The sequence below is a fragment of the Sparus aurata genome, chromosome 2 (genome assembly GCF_900880675.1).
Source record: "Sparus aurata chromosome 2, fSpaAur1.1, whole genome shotgun sequence".
In the NCBI taxonomy this organism is placed as follows: domain Eukaryota; kingdom Metazoa; phylum Chordata; class Actinopteri; order Spariformes; family Sparidae; genus Sparus; species Sparus aurata.
In genome coordinates this window covers 5,937,866-5,950,874 of record NC_044188.1, presented here as the reverse complement: position 1 = coordinate 5,950,874, position 13,009 = coordinate 5,937,866, and the positions used below count along the sequence as shown (strand labels likewise).

Sequence of the window (13,009 nt, the reverse complement as noted above, 5' to 3'; positions counted from 1 at the left end):
TGCCCTACACATTTCATCGGAGAGTAAGCTGTTAAGCAAGGATATGAAGCAGCCGCCGCTGGAATGGAGACAGTACCCGGCGTGCCGGTCCCATGAGGATTTTCTGTTGTTTGTTTAAAGTACAGTTTGGTTGCCTCTGATATACTGTAATGCTTGTTGATACCTCAGTTTCAGGCTGCTCTACAGTGGTTATGTATGTATTTATCCTCTTGTATTAAACTACTGCTTCATATAACAAGCCATGGTACGCAATGATCCGTCAACACAGACGTTAAGTACGAAAGTTTGAGGCATGAAAATCATCTTTTTAGGGTTTGTCAACTGATCTACCTGAAAACCACGTAGCTAAATTTTCTCTTTCATTAAAATAAGATTAAGTCTAATCTTAGCCCCTGTATCAAAAAAACCTCTTGTAAGAGCAGATTAGTGCTCAGCTCTGTACGACGGGAAACAATCTTTTCCTGATCAGACGTTCCCTCTGGAAGGTAAACAGTTTCTACTGAGGCGGCCTGTTGCTGCAGTCGTTACTCGATGTCCTGGATGTTACTGTTTGTTTAGTTTAATGGACACGATGAAGTCACCGGGACAATAAATGGACCAAGTGTTTCGACTGCAAAGTTTGTCTCGCACTTTGATTCAGAGATTGTAATCAGTGCATTAGTGAGTGTGTCATAGACCCACCGGCTAAAGAAGCAGGGAGGAAGATGAAGTCTGTAATAGAAGGTAGGCTTTTGGCTAGGAGGGCAGAGTTAGACAGCCAATAATAAGTGGTGAATTAATCAAGCAGTTTTGGTGCCCAAACTTTATTGGGATGGATAATAGGGATGGGGATATAAGTTATTCTGTCGGGTATTGAAAGAAATCGACACATTTCCACTATCTGGATGATTGTAAATAGTCACAGAGGGAGCCTCCGCATCTTTCTGGTTATTCTAAAATCCTAAGCCTGTCTCCATGGCTAAAGGCCCAGCTTGCCTGTCGTATCCCCCCATAAGAAAAATAAATAACACAATGGATGCCAAACTTAAAGGACAACGGGGAGATGAGGTGCCCATCATTTCCTTATGATTTATGATTACCTTATCAAGGATTGTTCAATTCTTTTTCAAGATAAAGGACGTTAACAAAGAAAATACATTTGTATCTGTAGGGGGGGTTTTAGGGGAGTTTTAAGCATACCTTGAGAATTATTGGAATAATATTGTGAATTGCAATCATTTGGGCTAGGATTCATCGTGACGTGAATAGTGACAGTGACATGATGGATGACAGCAGATCTATTACATGGTTTGGTATGATACAGGATTGATGGCTGAAATTGTAGATCTTTTACGTCTTAAATTTGAAAATTCCAACTCTTGTGTTATTTTTTGGCGATTACGTGTTCCTGTTTGCATTCCAATCACAAACCACCACACTTACGCAGCTCTTTTAAACCCATTTTCTTTGACATTTTGACTACCCTGCTTTGTAATCCTGTGTTCGTGTATTTTGTCAACAACGGCACGAAAATTATTTCTGGTTGTCTTCGTGGCGAAACCTTTGTTGTTCTGAGCAGAAACGCTCGGAGCGCGTCACACTGAATGTGTCTACAGCAGGGGCAAATGACAGCGACTTAAAAATAGTATTATCATTTACACATGTGTGTCACAACAGGAAGCTGTGCTGTCAGTCAGGTGTGTGAGAAGGGTCAGATTATGCAGAGGGAGCTGTTGCAAAAGTACGTCTGTCCCCCCCCCCCCCCGCTGCACTGCCATTGCACTGAAACTAAACATTTACAACACCAACCCGACTGTCATCGTAAAAAATTAAATTGGATCCTAAAAAATGTAGCTAGCTGTCGGTAAGTTAGTAAAGCTGGCAGGCGGAGTTTACTGAGAACCCTGAGTGAGCGAGATAATTTGTCTGCTGAAGTAACATAGATATTTAAGCACCATATTTCATGTATTAATTAATGTATGCCTGGTGAACCTTCAGGCTGATATATCGGAACATAAAAATTCTCGCCTGGGAGAGGTATTTCAGCGCGCCCGGCTCTGTGGGATCCAGTCCCTCCTTAGCACAGACGAGTGACAGGAAATACATTATGTCAGCAAACAGCCTGTGCTAGTGACTGCTTAAACGTCTTCTTTCCCTTCCACGCTTTCCAAGAAGCAGCTGCCTTCAGACTGACGGCTCACATCAGAAGAGAAACTGCCTTCCATCAGAGGAATCTGTGACCTCGCCATCCTGAAGTGACACGTAAAATAGCAGAAAAGCAGAAAGACAACGAGAGCTGCGAGAAGAAAAAGGAGTCAATGCAGTGCAGCACGGACGGACCGGACACAGAGGCGTTCAGCGGCTCCGGCGAGGTTTGTTTTAATGGTTTGTCTCGGCCAACGCGTGATGTTGGGGATACATCGGGAACGCGCCGAGTCCGTATGACTCGCTTTGTTGTATTAACTTTGTTCCGCCAGGAAATCTGGAAGACAGAAGGTGTTTTGTTCGTTGCCTGGGGTCAAGAGCGAAGGTTTGCAATCGGACGGCAGGGTCATGATTCTACCGTTATTGGAGCGAATTGGTTCGCATTACATTTACAGGAAAGCCATATCAGATGATCACGACGTGCACTCCCAGAGGCTACGACCACCGATTCAGACATATGCTACGATCTGATCGGTTGATTTGAAATGAAAACCGATTAACTCCCTAACTAACTGTCAACTGCTTTAAGTTCATCATGTTAAGCCGTGTTAACCGGCAGACTAACCCTGGCTTCTGTCAGTAGGGTTGCTAGCAAGAGTAACTATAGAAGGTGTGGTTTTTTTTTATCATCGTATGATTTCAATTTCAGCCTAGATATCCCATGAAAATGTCGACATTAATGAAAAATGTTGTCTGCAGCCAACCCAGCAGGAGGCTGGAGAAGTAGAGCAGGCGGACGAGGGAAAAGGTGCATCTTCAGGGTTTTAGGCGAGGTCCCACTTATGAATTATAGTCTGGTATTATCAGCAGGCATCAGCATTAAAACTGGTATTAATATGTACAGCAAATATGACCTTTAAAATACATCTCCGGGGTGGTTGTTGTATCCATAACACAGTTGAGACCAAACCTAAGCCCTTGCCTGAGGGGCTTTTCATTTTCAGCAAATTCTTTTTTTTGCGCAAAGTGAAAGTTACACATGAATTAGAGTCAGATACACTGAGACAGAATAAATAGATAAAATCATCTTAACCCTTCACTAACTTGCTATCAAAAGAAACTCAGAGCCTAAACTGACAAAGCAAACACTACATATAAGTTAATGTAATGTAATTTACACGAACATGTAATGTAAAGAAAAATGACTGAGGTGAATGATGATATCCACAGTGATATCTTTGCTCCTGCTAGCCAAGGTTAATTTTATCCGTGGGAGGGTTTGATACTGTCCCATTCCAAATACTTTTCAGACTTTCATTAAACAAGCCACCGCGGCTGTTGCTACGAACAATGACTGCCTTTATCTCACACTGTTGTTTCAGGGTCAACGGGACATTCCTCAGTTCACAGGCCAGCACACAAGTTACCCACAGAGCGGAGTTACTGTGCTGTTAAATCCTGAGACAACAGCGGCGGCGTATGCCTCATACCAGACGGAGACGCTTTTTTACCATTTGGTTTCAGTTCCGCGGCGTAGACAAATTACGTGCGATTGTTTGTGTTGAAGGCTGCTGAAGGAAATGTAAACCAAAGGAAAACTTCCAACGTGGGAAATAAATGCAGTGTAGTGCAGAAAATCAGCACTTAAGGGACTGTTGTTCATCTCGCAGTAGAGCAGGAAAAGGAAACTGGAATTACAAGATTTATCTTGCACATATTACTGGGAGAAAAAAAAAGGACGCTACAGCTTTTTTGAATATTGCAACGATGTCTAGGATTTCAGAGATAGCGCTGAAGCCCTAATGCTTTTCCCGACTTGTTTTTCTTCAACAATAAAATGAGGAAAAATGAGGCCCCAAATAGTGACTTAATGTCATTCCTATTTATCAGAGTCACTAATGAGCTGAGAGTGCATTGAACACAAATGTTTTTCCATCCGTTATACATCACATGCATCATCTTGTTCATATTTACAAGTCGTTGTTGAACATGCAATAAATAAGTAAATACACTGAAAACACCCGGGTGTGTAAAACTAACATGGCAACCTCTTTAAGTAGCCTGGCATAGCTAAAGCAATTAGCAATTTCCAAGGGACGTCATCGACACGGACTAAGAAATGCCTCTGGATGCAATTAGATATACCTACATCCAATTAGAGCAAAACACGTGAAGTACAGATAAACAAGTGCTCTTGTTAAGTCTCACTGAAGCAGTTTACTACTAATGGTAATGCAAAGACCGGCGTGAATCTCCTGCTGCTTTGTTTGTATTGGCTTTGTTATAATTCCATCGGTGAACACTTCAAGTGCTAGCAAGCTAGCTTCTGCCCAACAACCTAGTATCAAGACAAACAGTGTAATAGGCCCGCCAGTCCACAATTTTACTGTCGCGTTTGGCGCTGGCTACCCGTGAAATCAACATGGTATCATTCTGTGGTGAAGTAAACAATCAGAAACATGGTGGTTACCCGTTCAAATATAGACACCAAAAGTGGATAGGTTTAGGAAAAGACAACACTTTATCAGTCAACAGTCAATATTCACTTTGATCTTTCTGAGTCACCTGTTCGGTCAGTCTATAGTACCCTTTCCTCACGAAAGCCAGACCAAACTCTTAAATTAGGCCCTGTACAGTGTATCAAATGTCAGTGAAGCTTTAGCAATTACGTTATTTCTCACCTAAACAACAACCCAGGAATTGTGACACCATCATACAAAGGGAACTCTTCCACTTCAAACCCACCTACTGTGGATAAATGGTTGTGACTGGCCCGAATACCCCCGGTTGGCTGGAGATCTGTGCGAATGCTACGGGGGCCAGATTCATCTGTCAGAGCAAATGAAACATGAGCTTGCAGATTCGTCCGGTTCCCAAACTACTCTTTCACTGAAACACTATCGCATAACAAGGGTATCAGAAGGGAGGAAGAAAAAAGGGGAACGCCATTTGGAAACATCGATAATAGACCATTTCCTTGAAGAATCTGAATGTTTGTTTTTTTTTCCCATAAATGTTCATGCTTTTACTTTTTGTTTACATTTTCTCATTTGTATACAGCTTTACAGCTTTTCAGACAGCTGCACCTGATTTTTTTTTTGTTGTTTGCTTTCAAAGGAAAAACAACCACAACAACGACAGGAAAACACAATCCATCTTCCACTGCAGCCATAAAAGGCTTCCTCCCCGGGGGTTATGATCATCACTCCAACAGCAACAACATCGGGGCACTGCCCTTCCACTCCTAAATGCCATCCATGCTCAGCAGTGCTGAACCTTCTCAATCCATGCAGAACTTGAACCACTTTCGCTCTTTTTATGCTGCTGAAAGGGTTATCAGCAGGGGAATTATACCAGAAATCTTTGCAAAAAAGATAGTATATGGGAAGTCTTCCCATGGAATAACACACTTGGGTAGTTGGTAAGCCAATCACAAAGTGCACAAGCAGGAAGATTTCAGGCCTGGCCACCTGCCAAGCCAACAGACAATAAAACGTGTCGAGCTTGACAAGGCCTGCAGAAATTGTGCCACTGGTTGGAGTCTACCCTGTGCAGCAGACGCACCGCTGATATACAGGATGCTAGTTAACATTCCACAAAAGACAGAGTGCTCGATTTGAGACGTACAGGTTTCCTTTCCAATTGCTTTGAAATGTCTGGGTTTCAGAGATTCTTATCAGGCTGTGCCCTTCTATTTTAAGTCTGCAGATTCAGTCCAGATGTGGAATGGGAATAAGGGGGGGATGGGTTTTTTTTTGTTTTTTTTTTTAATTATGTGGAGACCTGCTACTGAAAGTTTGCACCCACTCAGTGTGACAAGTTTCTTTTTTACCAACGCCACATCTGTCCGCCGTAATCTATTAGCACTAACAAACCTTACAAATAGAAACACCATCTGGCAGCTATTGTGGCTTAAGTATAGCAGAGAGTCAGGTCTCAGCTGGTAAAATGCACAATATTTCATGTTTTGAGGGGAGTCTGCTTCCCTTGTTAAGAAGAATGTTGTACGTTTGGTGAACATGTGTTGGTTTGAGGTGCTCTAATTGAGTTCTGAGACCAACTGCTTTCAAATTACACAAAGACCAGAATGGAACCTTCTGGTCATCAGCACCAGCCAGATGTCCACACCACGACAGCAACGATCCGGAAGAAAGCATTCAAGGAATTTCCACTCGGCGCTCTCTCAAGTGACAGTCAATAGCTTTTTTTTTCTTCTATGTTTTCTTTTTTTTTTTTTTTTAGAAAATGAGAGGTGTTCAGTGAAAAGTGTCCTGACAGAATAAGCTTTTCATACCTTTAACAATATTTGAGCCAAAGGCTGACAGCCGAATATGTGTGTTTGGCACCCGTCTCCCCTGACAGTCACACATAACTCATCTCTACATTGTAGTGCGTACGCTGTCATCCTTGATTTTGTATCTTTACAGCTCAACGTGAGACACACTGTCTGCTGCGTGGAAATGCAATAACAACGTTCACTGATACAGCTGTCAGAAACCAGCACACAAAGCGACGTAAAAAATCTGAACCTGTAGAACTGACTCTACGTTCCACCTCGGAATAAATATCAGAGGGCAACGAAATAAAACAACCGCCTACAGAGAAGTTACTTTGTCGCCGCGCCGGTGTGACTCTGCCGAGCCTCACTGCATCTTTAGCAGATCTAATGAACGCTGTGTGGATAGAATATCATCTCCACAGATCGCTCTGTAAAGTTTATTCCTTGTGTAGTCTGACTAAGTGTGATGCCACCATCGTGTTTCGTTCACAGTCAAGCATGAATGATTTAACAGCTGTAGAACAATTTACAAGTTATCTGTTTCGAATGAGCTATTCACCAACGTGCTTTTAAAACAGGTTGCACTTTTGGTTGGTGCAACTTTGATTTATTGACGTCAGGGCAGAATGGAATATGATCAAATCGATATCTGTCTACTTTATGAGAACAACTGTATTCCCTTTGTCCTGTTTCTACAATAAGCTCACAGATCCGACACTATTTACTTTATAAAACATGTCTAAACATGATTTTACAAGACGCCCGTCATAGCTCTTTGAGATCTGCAAAATTATAGGGTACGCAGGCTGCAGTTAGGAAGGTTACCGCTGTGTGTTTGCTCAGTTATGTCATCATAATGAGTTAATGCGCTGGGTCCTTTTAGTGTGAGCAAAACCTGGATGTGATGTGATTCAACTGTCCAACCAACAGTCCAAAACCTAGAGACTATCATGAATTATGAAATCCAAGGCAAATCCTTGCAAAACAGCACACGTTTGACATTTTAGCTTAAAAAGAGGACTGAAACGATGAACTGATTATTCACAGAGTGTCTGATCTACAGTTTGATTGAAGTTTAAATCACTATGGTGGAATAAGGTGCAATTACGGCACATTTTAATGCTGTGCCTATCTTTATTTGGCCGGGAATACATTAAAGAAGAGCATTTTTAATTATTCATGACGGAGATCAATTTACGCCAAGGTGGCACTGATGTGAAAACTGTGAATGAGAGACAGTCCTGGAAATTGAGACATAGAAAATATGCTTGGTGTAAGTCGGGGACCTGGCAACCTGCCTGATAATCACAGAGCTTGGTTTACACTTCCCGTTTCTCTAAATGAGCTTGAAATTGAGCACAGTAGCTACAGAGCTTATTAAGCATTGTCAATCACAGTTTTACATCCCCACAAGTGAGGTGAGTCATTAGCAGTTTGCAGTTCATTTATAGGAGCAGTGAATAAAAAAAAAAAAAAAGGTTATTTCCCTTCAAAATAAAACACCCGCCAGTAGCACCTTCACGGAAAACTACATCAAGGAGTCGTTTTTCATATCACAGGTATTTTAGAAAAAAACACTACCTTTACATATGACATTAGGTACATCGCTGGCACTTGTATCCCAAGAGACTGTGCAAGTGGAGAATACGCTTTACTTCCTGCTTCGCCAACATTAGAATCAACCATCAGTTCAAAGTGCAGGGATCAGAGGCATTTTCCTCTCATATTCCTGTGATCTAATGAGACAGACGAGCGCTAGGTGAAGAGAAAAGAGATGATGCAAAACACGGTGCTTTTCAAGCAAGTATAGAGGGGTACAGTATGAGGGAGGGGGGGAGTGTGCTATGAATAGGTTTTCACTTATTAAATCCATCACAGCTGAATAAAGCACTGCATCCTGTAGTGTCTGTGACCAGTCGTAGCCGCTGTGATTTATGAATTTATTTCTACCATTTTGCAACAGTGCGTGCGGTTGTTGTCGTCGGTTTTCGTCATACGAAGCTGTGCTACGATGTATTTTCTGTTATCACCTCGGCTGTGTCTCTGCTTGTCATCTTGATTTGTTTTTGTGTCTTTAAAACCCTTTGAAATTAAACACTTTCACTGAAAAAAATCCTCCCAAAAAACCTGCATTAGTATGTATACGTCTTCTTTCCGTGTCCGCGCATACAAATGGCATAAACACATCGAGCTTCAAAGCGGTGTTCCTTCTTTATGCCAACCAGATTTCTGACCACAAAATGTGCACAAAAAAAAAAACCACACAAAAAAAGGCTGTTTTTTGGATGTAACTTGGTGTGCACAAATCTGGCCTGACCGCCCTCGACAGCCATCAAATGACCACCGCTACACCAGAAAGACAAAGTCACAACCATATGCCAGAGCTAGTTTGAGGCACCAGGGACAGTGAGAGCCAACCAGCCCTGTGTCACGCCGCGTTTAGCGGCGAGTGTGTCACATCCCGTTGCTGCAATCCTGGACGAGCCGATGAAAGTGTTGAAATGTAAAAAAAAACGTTGCCACAGAAATGCGCGTTTCCTCTGCTGCCTGTGCGAATCCGATCAGTAACAGTGACAGCGCTGCCTTGGGATTGAGATGAAATGGAAAAAGAGAACTGGATGAGCATTGCCAGCACAACAGCTTGAGCACCACTCAAGAAGATGATGTGTCTCACAAACACATTTTCAAACAAATTGTTAGCAAATGGTTTGTTTGTTCTCACTCCGACTGAGATTAACGGCAGTATAACGGCAACGCATTCATATAATCCTCTCACGCCCTTCTCTGGTGCCATCAGAGGCCAGGAGTCCCTCGTGCTGCCCCGGTGACAGAATCACATTTCTTTAAGACCAGGAACTGACAACACTAATGTCATATCACCATAACGATACCTAACATCTTCGAGGATATATAGTATCATGACAAGGATATAATATTGATTCATTGCCCACGACTGCACATTCTACACTGCATTAATATTTGTGCATGTTTAGGTGTGTTGATCAGAGGATCCCCCCAAAAAAGGATGAAGTTTGCATAAAATGATGCATTGAGTTAAAAGTAAATCTAATTTCCTTTCCTGGAGCAAATATTCTCAAGCTCTGCATCATTGCTAAATTAACCAGACATCGCTAGTTGGGGCCGACACGGGCGTCGCAGGCCATGCATCATCTACGGCAATTAAATCACTTACAAGGATCAGAGCTTTGGGGAAAAAAAAAAAAAAAAAAAAGAACGCGCTTTACAGGCGAAGTGGATTTATGAGCGGTGCCTTTATGCTTGTCAGATTGATTAGGATGACACAATATTCCATAAAGCTACATGGCCTGCACAGAGGTGACCCACAACTTTAAAGGGCAACGCTTTCCAACATAAAATTTAGCTGCACTTTGAATGTCAAGAGGAGGGAATTGTTCACATTAAGTCACATAAATCCGGGCCATATATCAACATCTATAGGACAAATCTGTGTTTTTCGGCAGCTACCACTGTGATACCTCAGTACGATGCAGAGTCAAGCAGAGGTACAGTATATCTGTGTACCACATCAAAATGATGCACTGTGTGAGAGGGCTTCAGTAGTTTGATCACATTATTCTAGTATTCCTAGAAACTTTTGAACTTGTGTGTTAATCCCTCACGTCTCACCTGTGCTCCCCATTTTTAAAGCGTTGTTTTTTTAAACTGAGAAAAAATGGCTGTAAAATCTGTAGCCGGCTCCTTCATGGTGTCTCAGGCGGTTCCAAAACCTATGACTGCAAAACCTGCAGCTGCTCTCATTTCCATATCAGACTTGGTAAATCAGATGCACAGCTGAAGAATGTAGACTAAAGTAATTCCTGCCTTGAGGCGCCTCTCGTGTACGCTCGCTTCGATAAAATCCTGGCGAGACAACTGCAATTCCCTTCGAACCTGCCTCTGGATCGTCTACAAACGGTCCAGAACACTGCTGCAAGGCTGTTGATCGGGTCCGGCAGGACGACTCACATCACACCCATCTTAACTTTGTTGTTTTTCTTTTTCCCCCACATATAAGCCCTGAATGGTCAGGCACCTGCATGTGTACATCTCTGTCCTGCTTCATCGTGTTTCACCTGTAGGTCACTGAAGTCTTCTGACCGGGGCTTACCGGTTCTCCTTCGCACTTGACCGAGAGCAGAAGGTCACTGTGGCTCTGACACTGTGGGATACTCTTCCTGTAAGCTTGTATTCTGCAGTCTCTTTTGATGCCATTAAAGGGCAACACCACCAATTTTATGTATTCAAGCATGTTAAAGTCTTGGGGAGCACTACTGCGTATGTGGAATCCAGTCGTGTAAAGTCTTTAGTGGAAGCTGCATTCAATCTGGAAAAATTGCCTCCAGTGAGGTCACTCAGTGGCTAAATTGCATTGTGGGTAAGATAAGTGCCGGGTTTTGAAAACCACTGGTCTAGTATTGCACTCCAATAAAAATGTTGGACTCAATGATCAAAGCCAACACAGAACCAGAGATATATCCTTCGTTATTCCACACACTTTTCTTCCTTTTCAGAAACATGGTGCCTACATTACCCACAATGCAAGTTAGCCACAGAGTGACCTCACCAGAAACAATCCATCAGATCGTGTGCAGCTTCCTCTGGAGCCACAAAATGCTTTATACTTCTTTTTCCACATATGTAGTAGAACTCCCCCCGAGACCTGTAAACGAACTTTAATGTATGAAACTGTGGAGTTCTCCTTTAAGAAGCAGCTGAGACTCATTTATTCAAGCTGCCTTTTGTCTGGCTCATGCTGTCTAGGGTTTGTGATCTTTGCTGGTTATATTTCATTGTTGGTTTTTTTTTTTTTTTTTTTTTTACTGTTTTTATGGATTTTACGTCCGTGAAGCACTCTTACAATTGCTCTGCTCTGCGAAAAGTGCTACACTTAATAAACTTTACTTACATCGTTTGGCGTTGAGAGCTTTAAGCGAACACCTTTTTGTCAATGTATTTTGCATTTTCTGACGATATCTCTGAAGTATGAGCCGGACTGTGGACTATTGATTTATGAACGGGATGAAATGTACAGTGTCGGGTACAAATGGAGGCAGGTAGCTTTTGTTTTGTCTGGATTTGTGTGTAGCGCTCAGGGGGCTCTGTTTGTGTGCGGCATTGTGGGACATCCCTTTATCCATCACTATTATTTGGGGGAGGTCTACGTGTACACTTGGATAATGTCTACGTCCACGTTAAGATTATGTTTATGTATAGTGCAGCTAGATGATGGTGGCCCAAATATCTGGGTTTGTTGTTGGGCATTGTGTCTGAATAACTCCACGAGGGATGGGTGATGTCCATTCATTCATTTATCCCTTCATCCACTCTTTAATACTTAATCTCAGCAGCACCCTCTAACATGCCTACTTTTGCAAAACAAACCCTCAGTGCACACCAAGTTCGTTCTGCACAATCAGAGCCGCACGCTGACGACTCTGTAAAAATGTGTAGTGAATCATCAAGATATAAAAAAAAAAATATATATATATTTTTGGAACTTTTCAAAAAGAAGAAAATAAACACAAAATGCATCAGACTGTACATGAAAACCGCATGAGGATCAGAATCAGAATCAGAATTCCTTTATTCGTCCCACAAAAGGGGCACAGCGTCCAAAGGTCGGTAATCTTTGTTCTGCACGGTGTATATCCACAACCCGTTTCTCTCTTTCAGTTCCTACTACTGTGTCTTTGTTACACCGCGAGGAGTGTTGGGGTATTTCCATCCTCGCTGTGTTTCAGTGGAGCACCAGTGTATTTCCACAAGCTGAATAAGACTGATTGGTGTACAAACAGGGTGTCAGAATCCAGGGCCCCCGTATCGACGGCTCGGTTAGGTTTCGGAGAGAAAATGGGAGGCTGGGAACCTGCAGATCAAACTCTTTTCACGCAAAGTCTCTACCCCATACGAGTCCAGATTAATACAAATACGCACAGCACAAACCAATTTCTGTCAAAAAGGTTATTCTTACCGAGTGTCAAATCCAGGCAGGTATGAGTTCTCCGTCTCTCTTTTGTTTCATACATTTACAGAATCTATCTATAAAAAGAGAGAAATTGAAGGCTTACCAGGCGTCTCCTTTCTTCTTCAACAGTGTTCAACAGCTGCGAGAACTCTTTGAATGACTGGGCTGAAACACAAAGGAAATATCGTTTAAGGATAATATTAAAGATGCCAGTTTCTGATACCTGACTCTGTATATCTGCAGATGCCGGTACAGATACCTGGGCCACTTTCTCGGATATCATATCACTCTTGTCACTGTCGGTATTGTATAAGGTTACACGAGGCCGTAGCAAACCGCACAGCACTTCTTATTGAAAGAGCAAAAACAGACACAGACGCGCATTAAAATTTAAATGTATTCTAGAGCAATCCACTTGAACTGCAGGTTAAACAGACTCGGCATACAAACAGGTTCAGGAGAGCAAATCTCTATGGCAACTATATAAATGTTTGGAGAAAAAAAAAGTTGAACCCAGCAATGCATTATCCACCACAACAGGGCAAAACCTTATGTAGAGTATAATCTAAACAAAAGACAAAGATCCCCAAGTGCTCGGTTAGATTCAGGAACATTACCAT

At 42.3% G+C, this 13,009-nt stretch overlaps 1 protein-coding gene across 4 annotated transcripts in view; it reads right to left on the bottom strand.

The window, feature by feature from the left end:
• The window catches only part of arhgap42b (Rho GTPase activating protein 42b), a 70,459-nt gene that overhangs the window by 32,277 nt on the left and 25,173 nt on the right, over nucleotides 1–13,009 (bottom strand). For all 4 annotated transcript variants that reach the window (XM_030403653.1, XM_030403658.1, XM_030403666.1 and 1 more), the window contains exon 3: nucleotides 12,493–12,554. In XM_030403653.1, coding sequence (XP_030259513.1) covers nucleotides 12,493–12,554 — 62 coding nt within the window. The remainder of the gene's footprint in view (nucleotides 1–12,492; nucleotides 12,555–13,009) is intronic.